We start from the raw sequence: 17,507 nt of genomic DNA on the forward strand, positions 1-17,507 counted from the left end.
CTGAGCAAGTCACGTCTCATTATTCTTCCAGATGCCTACCAGTCTTGTTACTTGTCAGTATTTTGTTTTTATCTCAAGTTCACTCTTAACATTGTTTATTTCCCAAATTCCTAACAATAGTTTTGTGAGGGCCATATATATGATATATATAGTCCCCAGCCAGTTGCAAGTAGGCAGGTTATAACAAATAGCTATCTTGGAAATGTTAAACAAGAAAAGCACCATACCGAACTTCTGAGTAACTATACAACTGAAACCCCAATCACCCACACTAATCCCCTCCCCGAATAACCTCTTCAACACCCCCCTCCCCACCCCCCGACCTGACTAGACTCAACCAGACTCCTCCCTGATCCACCCATCCACTCACTCACCTGCCACCCTATCCTTCTCACCCAGCTACTATCCAAACTACCTGCCACCCTAACCCCTTGCATTATATACTTACTTTCTCTCCAAGACTGTTTTCAAAGAAGGTTTGGGACACGTAAGCTCTTTACCTAATAAAATACAGCACCAATGCCACAAAGAGAGAGCAAGGCCTTTGCACAGATTCTCTGCGCTGCTCCGGGTCGGATGTGAAGGATCCTCCATCATTTTTTTTTCATAAATGTTTTTATTCAGTTTTCATATTTTATATTGAACAAATTACAAATTGTTAGGAGAGAAAAAAAAACAAAAAAAACAAACAAACACGCAAAAATTAACATACATATTTACAGGTAAGCATCTTCGTAGTAGTAACTGCGCCCCCCCCCCCCCCCCCCCCCCTCAACATGTTTATTTAGTTTGGTTTGGGCCTTAGCTAGCCATCGAACCCCCGTACCGAACCTGTAGCCCCCCCCCCCCCTCCCGCTACCTTCCCCCGACTATTCTTCCTCTTGTACATTGGCCACAAATAGGTCCCGGAACAGTTGCATGAATGGCTCCCACGTTCTGTGGAAGCCGTCGTCCGACCCTCGGATGGCAAATTTGATTTTCTCCATTTGGAGAGATTCCGAGAGGTCGGACAGCCAGTCCGCAGCTCTGGGCGGTGCTGCTGACCGCCAGCCAAACAGGATTCTACGGCGGGCGATCAGGGAGGCAAAGGCAAGGGCGTCCGCCCTCCTCCCCAGGAATAGATCTGGCTGTTCTGAAACCCCGAAGACCGCCACTATCGGGCATGGCTCCACCCTCACTCCCACCACTTTGGACATAACCTCAAAGAAGGCTGTCCAGTACTCCACGAGTCTGGGGCAAGACCAGAACATGTGGGCGTGGTTGGCCGGGCCTCTTTGGCACCGTTCACATCTGTCTTCCACCTCCGGGAAGAACCTACTCATACGGGTTCTTGTTAAGTGGGCTCTATGTACCACTTTTAGTTGCGTCAGGCTGAGCCTTGCGCACGTGGAGGTGGAGTTGACCCTATGCAGTGCTTCGCTCCAGAGTCCCCACCCTATCTCCATCCCCAGGTCGTCCTCCCATTTCCTTCTTGTTGCGTCCAGTACGGTGTCGTCCCTATCTACCAGTCGGTCATACATGTCAATACAGTTCCCTTTCTCTAGGATACTTGCGTCCAGTAGGTCTTCCAGTAGTGTCTGTCGTGGCGGTTGTGGGTACGTCCTTGTCTCCTTTCGTAGGAAGTTTTTGAGCTGCAGGTACCGTAGCTCGTTCCCCCTAGCTAGCTGAAATTTCTCTGTCAGTTCGTCCAGTGTTGCGATCCTGTCGTCCGTGTATAGGTCCCTGACTGTCAGTGTCCCCCCGTCCTGCCTCCACCTTTTGAAGGTGGCGTCAGTCAGTGCTGGTGTGAACCTATGGTTGTTGCAGATGGGAGCCCTGTTCGACATTTTGGTCAGGCCAAGTTGCTGCCGCAGTTGGTTCCAGGATTGGAGGGTGGCTGTCACCACTGGGCTGCTGGAGTGTTTTTTGGGTGGGGATGGGAGTGCTGCCGTGGCGAGGGCCCGGAGGGAGGTTCCCATGCAGGAGGCCTCCTCCGCACGCACCCACTCAGCTTCTGGCTCCTGGATCCATCCCCTTACTCGCTCGGCTGTTGCTGCCCAGTGGTAGAATTGTAGATTCGGGAGGGCTAGCCCTCCCCTGGTTTTTGTTTTTTGTAAGACCTTCTTTGGGATCCTAGCATTTTTACCCCCCCATACGAACGCCATGATGAGCTTGTCCAGCGCTTTGAAAAAGGCCTTGGGGATGTAGATCGGAATGGATCTAAACAGGAAGAGGAACCTGGGCAGTACGTTCATTTTGATCGTCTGAACTCTCCCCGCGAGGGAGAGCGGGAGTGTGTTCCATCTTTGCAGGTCCTTTTTAACTTCCTCCGTCAGGCTGGTGAGGTTCCATTTGTGGATCCCTTTCCAGTCATGGGCTATTTGGATCCCCAGGTAGCGGAATTTATGTCGGGCTTGATTGAACGGCAGCCCCTTTAGTGCTGCCCCCCCCCCCCCCCCCTTGCGGGTGTACTGGGAAGATCTCACTTTTGCTCATGTTGAGTTTGTAGCCCGAGAAGGCTCCAAACTCTTTCAGGAGCGCGATGATTCCGTCCATGCTGCTTTGTGGGTCCGAGATATAGAGGAGCAGATCATCCGCATAGAGTGAGACTCTGTGCTCTCTACCTCCCCTTCGGATCCCCCTCCAATTTTTTGCTGCCCTGAGCGCGATTGCTAGCGGTTCAATTGCTAGTGCAAACAGCAGTGGGGACAGTGGGCATCCTTGTCTGGTGCCCCTGTGCAGCTGGAAGTATTGGGAGTTGGTATTGTTGGTCTGTACACTCGCCATGGGAGCGTTGTACAGGAGCTTTACCCAAGCGGTGAACCCTGTTCCAAGCCCGAACCGCTCCAGTACCTCTATGAGGTATTTCCACTCGACTCTGTCGAAGGCCTTTTCTGCGTCCAGGGAGACGATCACCTCTTGTGTTCTCTCCCCGGAGGGGGTCATTATCACGTTCAGCAGGCGCCTGATGTTCGCGGTAAGCTGTCTACCTTTGACAAAGCCCGTCTGGTCCTCTGTGACCACCTCAGGTACACAGTCTTCTAGCCTCTTGGCTAGGATTTTGGCCAGTATTTTGGCGTCTGCATTCAGCAGAGATATGGGTCTGTATGACCCACATTCCGTTGGGTCTTTGTCTTTCTTAGGTATCAGCGAGATTGAGGCCTGTGCTAACGTGGGTGGCAACGTGCCCCTAGCTAGCGAGTCTGTGAACATCTCCCGCAGGTGCGGGGCCAGCGCTGTCGCAAATTTTTTGTAGAAGTCCGCCGGGAATCCGTCCGGTCCCGGCGCCTTCCCCGCCTGCATGGAGCTAATGCTGTCCATGATCTCTCCCAGTGCTAGTGGTGCTTCCAGATCCCGTTTTCTGCCCTCTCCCACAACTGGTATGTCCAGTCCGTCAAGAAACCAGTTCATCCCAGCCTTCCCCGTTGGGGGCTCTGAGGTGTACAGCTCTTGGTAGAAGGCCTTGAAGGTTTTGTTAATCCTCTCTGGTTCTGTTTCCAACGTGCCTCTGGTATCTCTGATTTGCGCAATTTCTCTGCTGGCTGCCTGCTTTCTCAGCTGGTGGGCCAACAGGCGGCTGGCTTTGTCTCCGTGTTCGTATAGGGCCCCGCGTGCCTGGCGGAGTTGGTGTACTGCTTTCCTGGTGGAGAGCAGGTCAAAGTTCCTTTGTAATTCTTTCCTCTCCGCCAGGAGTTCTACGGTCGGGGCCTCGGAGTATTTATGGTCTACCTCCAGTATGGAGTCAACCAGCTTCTGCCTAGCCACCCTTTCCTCCCTATCTCTTTGCGCTTTGTAGGCTATGATTTCCCCTCTTAGTACGGCCTTAAGCGCTTCCCAGAACGTGGAGGGTGAGACCTCCCCGTTTTGGTTGATCTCAGTGTACTCCGCTATGGCCTGCGCTATCCTTTCGCTGAAGGCCTTGTCAGCTAGTAAGGCACCGTCCAACCTCCATTTGGGGCGCTGGGCCCTTCCCGTCTCTAGCCGCACATCCATGTAGTGTGGAGCGTGGTCTGATATCACAATTGCGGAGTATTCCACCTTGTCTATCTCTGGAAGCACCGTTTTCCCCACCACAAAGAAGTCAATTCTGGTGTACACGTTGTGTACTGGGGAGAAGAAAGAGAATTCTTTCTCCCCCGGGTGGGCGAATCTCCAGGGGTCTACTGCTCCCATCTGCTCCATATAGTGGCTGAGTTCCCTTGCCATGTTTGAGGTTTTCCCCGTTCTGGGGTTTGATCTGTCCGTCGTTGGGTCCTGTACACAGTTGAAGTCCCCCCCCATGATTAGTCGGTGCGTCGCTATGTCCGGGATTTCTGCCATGGTCTTTTGGATGAAGCTCGTGTCGTCCCAGTTGGGCGCGTACACGTTAACTAGAACTACCGGCGCCCCATCCAGGGCCCCGCTGACCATGACATACCGTCCCCCTGGGTCCGTAACCGTCTTTGTCGCCCTAAACATTGTCCTCTTGCCAATCAGGATCGCCACCCCCCTGGCCCTTGCCCCATAACAGGAATGATAGGTTTGTCCCACCCAGCCCTTTCTTACCCGCAGTTGGTCCTGCTCCCTCAAGTGCGTCTCTTGGAGGAAGACTATGTCGGCCCTCATGTTTCTAAGGTGGGTGAGGACTCTAGATCTCTTCACTGGGCCGTTAAGTCCCCTTACGTTCCAGGTGACTATTCTGGTGGGGGGCTTCTGCCCCCTTGCTCCTGTGGGGTTAACCATATTTGTCCGGTGGACGCGCCCCTGCCCTCTGGGGTTTCCCTTTGTTAGGGGGCCGTCCAGGATGTCCACTATCACTACTCTCCCCATGCGGTCGGGTCCCTGCGCTCCGGGGTTCCCCCTTGTCCCGGGGACACCCGCCATGGCCGTCCACTGCGTGTCCGCCACGCGGGTAGTCCCCTGCACTCCGGGGGGCCCCTTCACCCACAGACCGTACTGGGTGGGTGCTTGCAGCAGTTCCCTGTTTCGAGCCCTTGTCTGTGGCACTTTGTGGCCCTATTCCCTTTCTGGCCTCTTTTGTCCCTTCGTCCCTGCATTTCCCCTCCCTGGTCTCTTGCCCCCCGAGTGCCCCCCCCCCCCCCCCCCCCCGCTCTATCCCTTTCGGGGATACCCCTGTGTACCCCTCCATTGCCCCTCTCTCCCCCATTCCTGTCCCCATTTGCTCTCCCACCTTTGATGGGTGATCCCCCCCCTCCCCTGCCTGGCGCCTTCCCCCCTGTTGGGGGTGCGCTGCGGCCCTGCTCTGTTGCGCGCCCCCTTCGCTAGCTTTCCTGCTAGCACGGTGGCTCCCCTCTCGGAGGTTGCTGTCCCGCTTCCCCTCTCCCCTCTCCAGTACTCCCGTTCCCTCGTGCCGGGGCCTGGCCTCCCACCTGGAGCGGGCCCTTGGGCATTGGGTTGTTTTTCCTGGGTGTTCCTGCCAGGGGGGAGGGGGCTGGCTTTGCCTCGCCCCTCCCCACCCCCCCGTCGGCATGACGTATCTCCTTGCCATGGGCCCCTCGTCCCTACTTCCCATGGCGTTTTTCCAGCCCGTGCTCCTCGACGAATCTATTCGCCTCGGCAGGGGCTGTAAAGAAATATTCCTTGTGTTGGTATGTGACCCAGAGTTTTGCTGGGTACAGGATCCTCCATCATAAGATCTGTCAGAAAAATTGGACAAAGGCAATTGTGCATTTTGTTTGGTCCAATTAGGGTTGGAAATAAGATATCTGATCCTGACCATAACATCTGGGCCAATGTGATTTTGGACATCTGTTTTTCACACCAATGTTGAAGCAATAAATCTTGTTGTTTCTTGGTCACCAGCGTTATTATTTTTAATTCAGTGGTGTGAAAAGTGCTTTAAACGTAGAAAATCTGCAATTGCCGTTGATTTCAACTGCATTTAGCCAGAGCAACTACTAAGAGCTCAGGAAAATATGGGGCAGAATACTTATTGGCACAAGTCACTTACTCCACAGTCTCATTTTTATTTTAAAATCACTCAAGGATTCCTATGGTATAGATCACCAGGAAAGCATAAACACGTAGGTTTTCCAAACACTGTTGCATCAGCCATAAATACACATTGACATGTGCTGTCATGTACAATTTGGAGCTTAATTAATAGAGATAACCCCATAATTACTCGACCAATAGCATACACAAGATCTCAGTCACATGTTTTGCCCCTTCTTCCTCGTGCTGTTGGTTGGCATCATTCATGGATTTAGACTCAGTTTCCACGTGTATGTTGGCAACACCTAGCAGTATCTCTCCACCACCTCCCTTCATCCCTCCACTGTCACTGTATTGTCAGACTGCTTGTTAAAAAGAGTCCAGGATGAGCCACAATAGTCTTCAATTAAAATTGGGTAGTCGGAATCTCTTGATTTTAGCCTCCATCACAAACCTCATCCTAACTCTTTATTCCATTACACCCATCTCCCCACCACCACCACCCTCCATGCTGTCTTCTGTCTCATCTGGAACTAGAATGTCTGCAGTGTCGATGCCCTATTCGTAACCAAGCTGAATTTTCAACTTCATATCCTCTCCACCATAAAGAAAGAACACTTCTACCTCTGGAACAGTGAGGTCTCCAACCAACTGCAATACCCTCATTCATGCCTCTGTAATAACCAGACTCAAGTATTTCAATGACCAGTGTTATGGGCCAGGGTTTAGAGAATCCCAAAGTGTATCATGGAGTTCACCTGACCCACAACTTTTAATAGATTGTGGCGTGGGGGCAGCACGATAGCATAGTAGTTAGCACAATTGCTTCACAGCTCTAGGTTTCATTCTCGGCTTGGGTTACTGTCTGTGCGGAGTCTGCACATTCTCCCCGTGTGTGCGCGGGTTTCCTCAGAGTGCTCCGGTTTCCTTCCACAGTTCAAAGATGTGCAGGTTAGGTGGATTGGCCATGCTAAATTGCCCTTAGTGTCCAAAATTGTCCTTAGTGTTGGGTGGGGTTACTGGGTTATGGGGATAGGGTGGGGGGTTGGGGTTGGGTAGGGTGCTCTTTCCAAGAGCCGGTGCAGACTCGATGGGCAGAATGGCCTCCTTCTGCACTGTAAATTCTATGAATAAAAATGCAGCTTTTTGTTTGTACTAGACTTGAGAGGGAGTCAAATACTTAAATTCTAATGTATACAAACTTCATGATTGGTTCAGTTGAGAATACAATGTCACTTTTTCTCTCTCCAAGGCGGGCAAATGAGAACCAGCCTTTAATTCAGGCTGAGTTGAACAACTAGAAATATTTTGGGAAAGGCAGGTAGGTTTTGCTAACACCCACAGCTCACAATGGAGACAAGAAGGAAAAAACAAGATGTTCTTTGAACCAAAACAATTGAAAATTATTCTACTAAGTGGCATTGCTTTTAACAAGTACTTTTTGGTGATGAGCCTCTTCCTCTTGAGATGTCTGCCCGAAGTCAGGTCAAACCCACAGCTCTGCGATCTCCTCGATGGGGAGGGTAACGCAGCTCCTAAATCCATCTCTGCTGGAACAGGGATAAACCCCATTCTGTTGGCACCAATCTGATCCACACTGGCCGTCCAGCCAACTGAGCCACTCGGGACCCCTAAGTCCTAGTTGCTGTGGCAACATTCACGAGTATGTGTAATGCAGACTGGAGCTATAGATAGGAATGGTAGAGGCTCTTACTTTCTTGGCTGAGCAGGAATCTCTCCCGCTGTTGCAGCCCTTAGTGTCCAAAATTGCCCTTAATGTTGGGTGAGGTTACTGGGTTATGGGGATAGGGTGGAAGTGTGGGCTTGGGTAGGGTGCTCTTTCCAAGAGCTGGTGTGGACTCGATGAGCCGAATGGCCTCCTTCTGCACTGTAAATTCTATGAAATCTATGAAAGACACGGCTTACTCAACAGGTATGGTACAGCAGAAAATGGACCAGTGGTTTTTAAAACAAAACAATGTTTATTCTATGAACTCAAGTTAACCTTTCTAAAACAAAGTGAGTATCTTAGCAACCAGTAAATCAAATACACCCTCCAAAAGACTACAACACTAAGCAACCTGTATGCTGTCCTTTTATCATCCAAAAGACTTAACAAACCTTCAAACAGGAACACATTAGGGTTACATTTAATACTGAGACCTTTTTACAATTCTGAGTTCACCCAAATGATCCATAGATAGTCTTTGTGTGGCAGAGATCAACAGCAGTGCAGCTCACTGAAAGAACACAGACACACCCAAGCTCTTCTCAAACTGAAACTTAAAAAGCAGAAGTGGAGCTCAGCTCCACCAACACTCTGACATCACTCCAGTAACATGAGCAGCCTCATTTCTTAAAGTTACATTTCTTAAACACCCATTTCTTAAAGGGTACTCTCATATGACACCAGTTTTCCAATTCCCCATAAACTTCAAAACCTCTGCTGCCTGTGTCCACTCCCTCACCAAGACCTACTGATTCATCACCTACATTATTGGCTTCTGCATCTCAATTTAAAATGGACATCTCGTTTAAATCATTTCATGGCCCCACCACTATCTATCCCCAGAATGATTTAAGTCTCTGAAAACTCTGATCTCTTGTGCGTTGTCAACACTCTTTGCCCAGGGTGGCCATGCCTTCATCTATATGTTCCACACTGGAGTTCCTTTTTTGAAATTTTTTTCCTCCCATCCTTGGCCAAATTTTTAGTCACTTCTCCTATTATCTCCTCCTTTTGTTTGGTATTGATTTGTGTCTGACTATACTTCTGTGAAGTGGCAGTTAATAGTGACATTTCAATGCAATTTTTGTAAAAATGTTACTTCCTTGTGTCATTGCATCAAAGATAATTTTACAAAAGATCCATTACTGGACTCATTATCTAACCCAATGCACGAAGAAGATTACTTCACATTAAAGTCTTATCAATTACAAGTTCAGACACCATAAAAAGTGACTTAACAGGGTGTTCACCCTAGACAACGTAGACTTGCCCTTTTGTATCCTGTATAGTTTTCTTCCATCGACATTGCTACTACTGACAAAACAATCTGATGTTGAAAAGTATAGTGACATACTTATAACTATATATACTTCTAACATATTTGCTGGCATTGATTTAGGTTCCTACGGAAACCATACAATAGCATGAAAGCAAACTAGTAGAATCTCTGGAAAACAAAGAATAGTTACTTAAAACCCCCTGGAATTTCTGCAGGGGATCTCCTGACCATATGCTATAACACTGGAATGGCCGTTTCTCCAGGGTTTCTGCAAATCATCCCACCAAAGTACTGTGGGAACTAAATACTGAGAAAACTAAAGGTTATTGGGCGGGGTTCTCCGTCCCACCAGCCCAGTTTTCCGGCGGGGGGTCTCCGTTCCCGAAGCTGGCCAGTGGGGTTTCCCATTATGGGCCACCCCACGCCGTCAGGAAACGCACAGGTGTGGGTGCGCTGCCGGCTGGGCGGGGAATCCCACCAATGGAGAATCCTGCTGATCATCTTCGATCCTCACCAAAACCTCCATTCCCCAGCCACCAACTCCATCCCTTTCCCTGGCCACTCGATGATGCTAAACTAGACACTTCTCAAACGTTGTTACACTTGACTCGGAAGTCAGCTTCCACCCACATATTATTTAGACGGCTTACTTCCACTTCGATCTAATCTGACTGCCTTTAACTAATCTCGTGCGGAAACTTCCATTCATGCTTTGGTAACCTCTAGAGTTGACTATTCCAAAGCATTCTTATCCGGACACCCATGTTCTACGTCTGCAAACTTGAGATCATCCAAACTTTATGCTGCCCACCATTTAACTCGCACCAAGTCCTGCCCATTCTTCACCCCTCTACTTACTGATCTACACAAAGCAAAATAATTTTAAAATTCTCCTTGCAGTTTTCCAATTCTCCGTAGTCTGCCTCTCCCCATCATGAATCTCTTCCAGCCTCACAACCCTCAGATATTTTAAAAATTATTTCATGGGATGTGAGCACCACTGGCAAGACCAGCATTTATCATTCACCTTAATTGTTCTTAAGGCGGCGATGTGCTGGCCTTCTTGAATCATTGCAGTCTATGTGTTGTAAGAAAGAACGTTCCAGGATTTTGACCCAGCGACAGTGAAAGAGTGGTGATAAAGTTCCAAGTCAGGATAGTGTATGGCTTGGAGAGGAACCTGCAGCTGGTGGAGTTTCCATGCATCTATTGCCCTTGCTCTTCTAAATCAAAAAGGTTCCAGGTTTTGAAGGTGCTACTGAAAGGGGGTTCTGGAGTTGCTGCAGTGCGTTTATATGCAGTACACACTGCTGCTACTGTTTTCCAGAGGTAGAGAAAGTGAATGTTTGGTGGATAGGGTGCCAATCAAGCAGGCAGCTTTGTCCTAGATGGTGTAAAGCTGCCCGAGTGTTCTTACTGATCCAGGCAAATGGAGAGTATTCCATCATACTCCTGACCTGTGCCTTGTAGATGGGTGAACAGGCTTTAGAGAGGATAGCGGTGAGTTACTTGCAACAGAATGCCCAGCTTCTGACCTGTTCTTGTAGCCACAGTATTTATATTGCTGGTCCAGTTAAGTTTCTGTCAATGGTAACCCCCAGAATGATGATGGTGGTGGTGGATTCAGCGATGTTAATGCTAATGAATATCAAGGTCACAATATCTCTCTTGTTAGAGATGGTAATTTCCCAGCACGTATATGGCACAAATATTACTTGCCACATATCAGCCCAAGCCTGAAAACATCCACGTCTTTCTGCATATGGACACACACTTCTTCAGTGTCTGAGGAATCACTAATGGTGCTGAACACTGTACAATCATCAGCTAAACATCCCCACTTCTGATCTTGGCAATTGACAACAGGACCATAGGGAAGATTAGAATTTAAAGAAAAATAAACAGTTGATTGTGATCTGGAATGCCTTGCCTGAAACAGTTATGGAAGCAAATGTTATAGTAACTTTACAAATAGCAATTCAAACACGTGTGTTTACAAAGCCTAGTTTCCCTCGTCCGTCAGCTTGGCGATTTTGTATGATATGATTTTATTTTGAACTGAACAGCCACAATGCACCTATCAAGGTGATTGAGAGGGGTGAATTACCCACTCCACATCCAGAAAAATCAAAGCCTTTATTCACCCCTTCACAGCAGGGCCAAAACCTCCCAGATATCATAGAAGTTAAAGTGCAGGAGGCCATTCAGCCCATCGAGTCTGCACCGGCTCCTGGAAAGAGCATACTGCAACCTGCCGACAAATACTTTAAAAAGTATAAAACCTTTTAAAATGTCCTTATTTTAAAATATTTAACCTTTTTCATCAATTTTAAAAATGATAAAGTAAATACATAAGATAAAGAAAATGGTAACGAAATAACCAGCTTATGACTTTATACACAAAACATTGAAGTGTAGCTCATGAGGAATAAATACTTCTTGTCAGATTCTATCTTTAGAACTCAGGTGAGTGAATGAATACAGTTTAAATTAGGGGAACAGTAGACTGGTTGGATGCACATTTTCGAGCATCCTGGCAGGTTAGCTTGAGCTCAACCATTTAAAACTAATTTTCTCATAAACAGAATGGAACCCGTGTTTTCTTTACTTGATTGTTCGACAATTAGAATCAAGTGCATTGTGAATTATTCTTCTTCACTTACCACAAACTGAACAACATCTTTGGCCTTGTGCTTTGCAGATTTGAAGGAGGCCAGTTGAGTGACGACAACAATCTGATATTCAACATGGCCTGTCATCAGCTTGCCATGGATTTCCTGGTACTCTGGGACTGACAAGTCTATTCCAGTGTGCACATTCTGGATTGTTCTACATTGAAAACAAAATTATAATAAAACTATCAAAAGCAAATTAAGGAGTTGAAACAACTCGGGGAGATTGTGGCAGAGTGGGCTAGGCCCAGGCTAATGCTCTGGCGACAGGGGTTCAAATCTCACCACGACAGCTGATGGAATTTAAATTCAGTTAATAAAATCTGGAATATGGGCAGGCTGAAGTTTCCCAAAGTAGAGGAGGGGCTGGTTCAGGGACTGGGGGGCCCCCAATTGGGTTGAGGGAGGTGAAGAAGAATATGGAGGGGGATGCAGGCAGGGAAAGCCCGGGGCCAGACAGGTTCCTGCAGGAGTTCTATAAAATGTTTGGGGCGGACCTGGGGCCATTGCTGGTGAGGGCGTTTAATGAAACAAGGGAACCACCCACCCCCCACCATACTGTCGCAGGCTTCCACCTCCCTGATATTAAAGAAGGATATGGATCTAGATCAGTGCAAGTCACACTACCTGATATCATTATTGAACGTGGATGCCGAGCTGTTGGCAAAGGTGCTGACCTCGCGAATCGAGGAATGCGTCCTAGGCGTGATAGGCGAAGCCCAAGTTTTGTGAAGGGAAGGCAGTTGTCGACGTACGCGAGGAGGCTGCTTAATGTAATCATGATGCCTTTGGAGGGGCAGGAGGTGGAGGAAGTGATGGCAATGGACTCAGAGAAGGCGTTTGATCGGGTGGAGTGGGCACATCTGCTAGGGCGGTTCGGGTTCGGGCAGGGTTTTGTGGACTGTTTCCGGCTGCTATACAAGGCGCCGGACGTGAGTGCGCCGAGAAACCGAGTGAGTTTGGGGTACTACGGGCTGTGTCGTGGGACAAGGCAGGGGTGCCAACTCTCCCCATTTCTCTTCGCCAGCGATAGAGCCGCTGGCAATGGCACTTAAGAGCACTGAGAGACAGGAGAGGGATTGAGTATGGGGTGGAGAGGGGGGGTGGGGGGGGGGTTGAGCACAGGCTCACATTGTAAGCAGTTGACTTGTTGCTGTATATTTCAGACCCGTTGGGCATTAATCGGAGGCACCATGGCAATGCTGGGGGAGTTTAGCCGGTTCTCAAGATACAAGTTGAATAAGGGGAAAAGTGAGATTTCCCCGATTGAGACTAGAGGGCAGCAAAGGAGGTTAGGGGAGTTGCCGTTTAGGGTGGTGGGGGCTATTTTAGATATTTGGGTATCCAGGTGGCTTGGGGCTGGGCACAGCTGCACAAGTTCAACCAGACTCGGTTGGTGGAGCAGATGAAAGTGGATTTTTTAAAATATTTTTTTATTCTCCTCCTTTTTCACATTTTCTCCGAACTTTACACCCAACAATAAACAATAATCAGTTATGAATGCAATGTCAATCCCCATATCAATAACAACGATCCCATCCTCCCACGAAACCCCAGACATTGGCCCGCATGTTAACATAAACAAATGACAAAAAGGAATCAGGAATCACCCATAGTCACCATTAATACATACAGTCCCACTCCCCCCAACCCTCCCAGCCCCAACCCCCCTAATGTTTGATGTGATCCAATTCTCGAGTGCATAATGAATAACGCCCATGAATTGTAGAACCCATCCATCCTTCCCCTCAGTTCAAATTTGACTTTTTTGAGCATTAAGAATTCTAGCCGGTCCCACCACCACGCCAGGGCACAGGGTGGAGAGTTTGATCTCCACCCTAACAGGATCCGCCTTCGAGCGATCAACGAGGCAAAGGCTACAACATCTGCCTCCACACGCGTTTCTAACCACGGCTCATCCAACACCCCGAATATGGCCTCCCGGGCACTCGGGTCCAGTTTCACATGCACCACTTTAGAGATTACCCCGAAAACCTCCTTCCAGTCCGGCTTTGGACAGGACCAAAACATATGAACATGGTTTGCGGGGACCCCTCGCAACATTCACGCATATCTTCGACCCCCTCAAAGAGTTGGCTCATACTCGCCCTTGTAAGGTGTGCTCTATACACCACCTTCAGCTATATCAGCCCCAACCTCGCACGCAAGGTGGAGGCGTTCACCTTCCGGAGCACCTCACACCAGAACCCCTCCTCCATACCCTCTCCCAACTCTTCCTCCCACTTTGCATTGATCTCTTCCAGTTGTGCCTTCTCCTCCTCCAAAATAGCCCCGTAAACCACCGACACTACCCCCTTCTCCAGTCCCCCTGTCGTCAGCACCTCCTCCAGCAATGTGGCAGCCAGCTCTACTGGGAAGCTCTATATCTCCTTTCTGGCAAAGTCTCGAACCTGCAGGTGTCTAAATATTTCCCCCTGCTCTAGCCCATACTTCGCTCCCAGCTCCTTCAATCCCGCAAAACGACCCCCAAAAAATAAATCTTTTAGTGTCCGAATTCCTTTCTCCTCCCATCTCCGAAAATTTCCATCCCACTTCCCTGGTTCAAATCTATGGTTCCCCCGAATCGGCATTTCCCTTGACCCTGCCCACAACCTGAACTGCTGTTGAAACTGCCTCGAAAATTCTCAATGAAGCTATTACTACCGAACTCCCCGAGTTTCTCCCCGGGGCCGTCAGGAGCGGTGCTATCGCTAGCGCCTTCAATATCAACCCCCTACCCAAACTCTCCTCCATTCTGACCCATTGGAAGTCAACCCCTCTGACCCAGCTCCATACCTTCTCCACATTCGCCGCCCTGTAATAATACATCAGGTTTGGAAGACCCAAACTTGAGGCCTGCCTTCCTCTCTGTTGTAGCACCTTTCTAACTCTGGCCACCTTCCCTACCCATATGAATGAGGTAATCATCCCTTCAATCTCTCCAAAAAAATGCCTTTGGCAGGAAAATCGGCAGGCATTGGAAAATAAACAGGAAACGCGTCAGGATATTCATTTTAACCGCCTGTACCCGACCCGCCAGTGATAGAGGGAGACCATTCCACCTTGCCAGATCAGCTTTCAGCCTCCCCACCAAACTAGAAATGATGTAACTAAGGAGCCCCCCCCCCCAATCTCAGGCGATCTGCACCCCCACGTGAGTCTCTGTCTTATGGAATGGCAGCCCCTCCACCCTGCCCCCACCCCCGGCCGAGACACCACAAAATATTCACTCTTGTCCAGATTCAATTTGTACCCTGAGAAAGACCCAAAGCAGCTCCACTATTCCCCCTATTGACACTCTTGGTTCCGACACAAGTTATTAGCATATATGGACACCCTGTGCTCTAACCTCCACCGCACTATCCCTTTCCATACCCCCAAACGTCTTAATGCGATGGCCAACAGTTCAATCGCGAGTGCAAACAGCAAGGGGGACATAGGACATCCCTGTCCACTCCCACGGCGGAAAGGAAAGTATTCGGAGCTGATGTTATTTGTGCGGGCGCTGGCCCTCGGCTCTACTCAGCTTTACCCAGTCCACAAATCTGGGTCCAATCCCAAACCACTCTAGAACTGCCATCAAGTGCCCCGATTCTACCCGGTCAAACGCTTCCTCGCCGTCCAATGCCACAACCACCTCTGTTTCTTTCCCCTCCACCGGTACCATAACCCTGTTCAATACCCCTTCTACTGTTCAAAAAGAGCTGCCTCCCTCTCACAAACCCCGTCTGATCTTCAGCGACCACCTCCGGGAGACACTCCTCTAGCCTACCCGCCAGTACCTTCGCCAGTACCTTCGCGTCCACGTTTAAAAGTAATATGGGCCTATACGACCCACACTCCGTTGGATATTTATCTTTCTTAAGTAACAGGGAAATTGATGCCTGCCCCAAAGTTTGTGGTTACACCCTCTTCCCTATCGCCACCTTAAACATCCCCAGCATCAGCGGTACCGGCTTATTTTTGCATTTTTTAATAATATTCCACCGGAAACCCATCCGGCTCTGCCACCGACCCCGACTGTATTCCTCCCAATCGCATCTTTTATCTCCTGCTCGACTATCGCTCCCGCTAATGTAGCCCTGTCCCCCTCCCCTCAGGTACTCCAGCCCATCTAGAAATTCCTGCATCTCCTGGCCTCCCCCAGGTGGCTCTGACCTGTACAACCTCTCATAGAATTCCTTAAAGACCTTGTTAATCTGATCTGGAGCTACCACCAACTTCCCTGCCCTGTCCTGCACCTGGACAATTTCCCTTGCCGCAGCCTCCCTATGGAGCTTACCCGCCAACATACGGCCCACCTTCTCTCCATGCTCATAAACTGCCCCCTTGGTCGCCTCAATTGGTGTACCGCTTTCCTGGTAGATAGTCGGTCAAAGCTCGCCTGCAGTTACTTCCTCTTTTCCAACTGTGCTGGGTCCCTACCTTCTGCATGCCTCCTGTCTACCTCCAGCATCTCATCTATTACCCTCAGTAGTTCCAAATTCTCCTCTTTGTCTAGCCTAGCCTTGAATGAGATCACTTCACCCCTCACCACCACCTTTAAAGCCTCCCAGACAACCGCCTTTGACACCTCACCCGTGCAGTTAAAACCTACATATTCCTCGATTACTTTTTCAATTTTGTCACAAAACCCTCGGACCCCCAACAGTCCCGCATCTAACTGCCACCCTGGTCGCTGTACCATCCCCTTCTCCAGTAACATATCCACCCAATGCGGAGCATGATCTGATATTGCAACTGCCGAGTACTCCGACCCTTTTACCCCAGCCAGCAGGGCCTTCCCCACCATGAAAAAGTCAATCCGCAAATACACCTTATGGACAGCTGAGAAAAATGAGTACTCCCGCTCCCTCGGGTGCAGAAACCTCCAAGGGTCCACCCCTCCCATTTCGAACATTAGCCCAGCCAGCGCCTTCACCCCCCCACCCCCTATCAGTTTGTGTGAGTCCAAGGTGGTCCCACACACCTTCTTCGCAAATCCCACATTGTCCCAATTGGGACCATATACTTACCAGTGCCACTAGCCTCCCCTCCAGCACCCCTGTCACAATATCATCCATCCCCCCCCCCCCCCCGATCTGCAACCACATCTCCATCTGGAACCATACCCTTTTGCTGACCATTACCGCTACCCCTCGAGCTCTTCCGTCAAATCTAGAATGAAACACCTGACTAACCCAACCCTTTTTAAGTCTCACTTGTCCTTCACCCTCAGGGGAGTCTCCTGCAGCATTGCTACATCAGCCTTCAAACTGTTAAGATGCGCAAGCACCCGTGACCTCTTGACTGGGCCTCCCAGCCCCCTCACGTTCCACGCGACTATCCTAACTGGGGGTCTCACGCCTCCCCCACCTTATCTACCATCATACCACTGGGCACTGCCCCATGAGCCTGACCCGTCCCTTTCCATTACTAACGTTGACCCCCTCCCCCCCTGCTCTTCCCCTCGAGAAAATCTCCTCCAGTATCGATCCCCCCCCACCCCCAACTTGGTTGCTCACCTCGTAGGCCCATCGAAACCTGCTAACCAGGTTCCAAAGTCCGCAGCCCTCCTCCTCACCTCCATTCACTAGCTAGTGCGGGTAGTCCCCTTCTTCCCCAAAAAAGCATACTGTCCCCTCCCACCCAGTCCCAGAAGAAAAAGAAAAACAATCTAACCCATGCAATTCAATGGAATAACATATAACCGTTGCAACAAAAAAAAAAAGGAGCGCAAAAATGCCAATCAAACTAAACAAAAACTTAAACTCTATAACAATGTGAAGTCAAGTAAGTTACAATACAGGTCAGTGAAAAGAAAGTTACAATATTTATACATTTTACAGCTCCCCAATCACAGTTCACGATCTCTCTTCTAGCTCCACTCCTCACTTCTGTCCCAAGCCTTCTGCCTTCATGAACACCTCAGCCG

General features: G+C 49.3%; 1 protein-coding gene across 1 annotated transcript in view; it reads right to left on the bottom strand.

The window, feature by feature from the left end:
- Positions 1–17,507, bottom strand: part of hs1bp3 (HCLS1 binding protein 3) — a 99,939-nt gene that overhangs the window by 65,136 nt on the left and 17,296 nt on the right. The window contains exon 2 of the mRNA XM_038801046.1: positions 11,585–11,750. Coding sequence (XP_038656974.1) covers positions 11,585–11,750 — 166 coding nt within the window. The remainder of the gene's footprint in view (positions 1–11,584; positions 11,751–17,507) is intronic.

The sequence above is a fragment of the Scyliorhinus canicula genome, chromosome 6 (genome assembly GCF_902713615.1).
Source record: "Scyliorhinus canicula chromosome 6, sScyCan1.1, whole genome shotgun sequence".
NCBI classification, from domain to species: domain Eukaryota; kingdom Metazoa; phylum Chordata; class Chondrichthyes; order Carcharhiniformes; family Scyliorhinidae; genus Scyliorhinus; species Scyliorhinus canicula.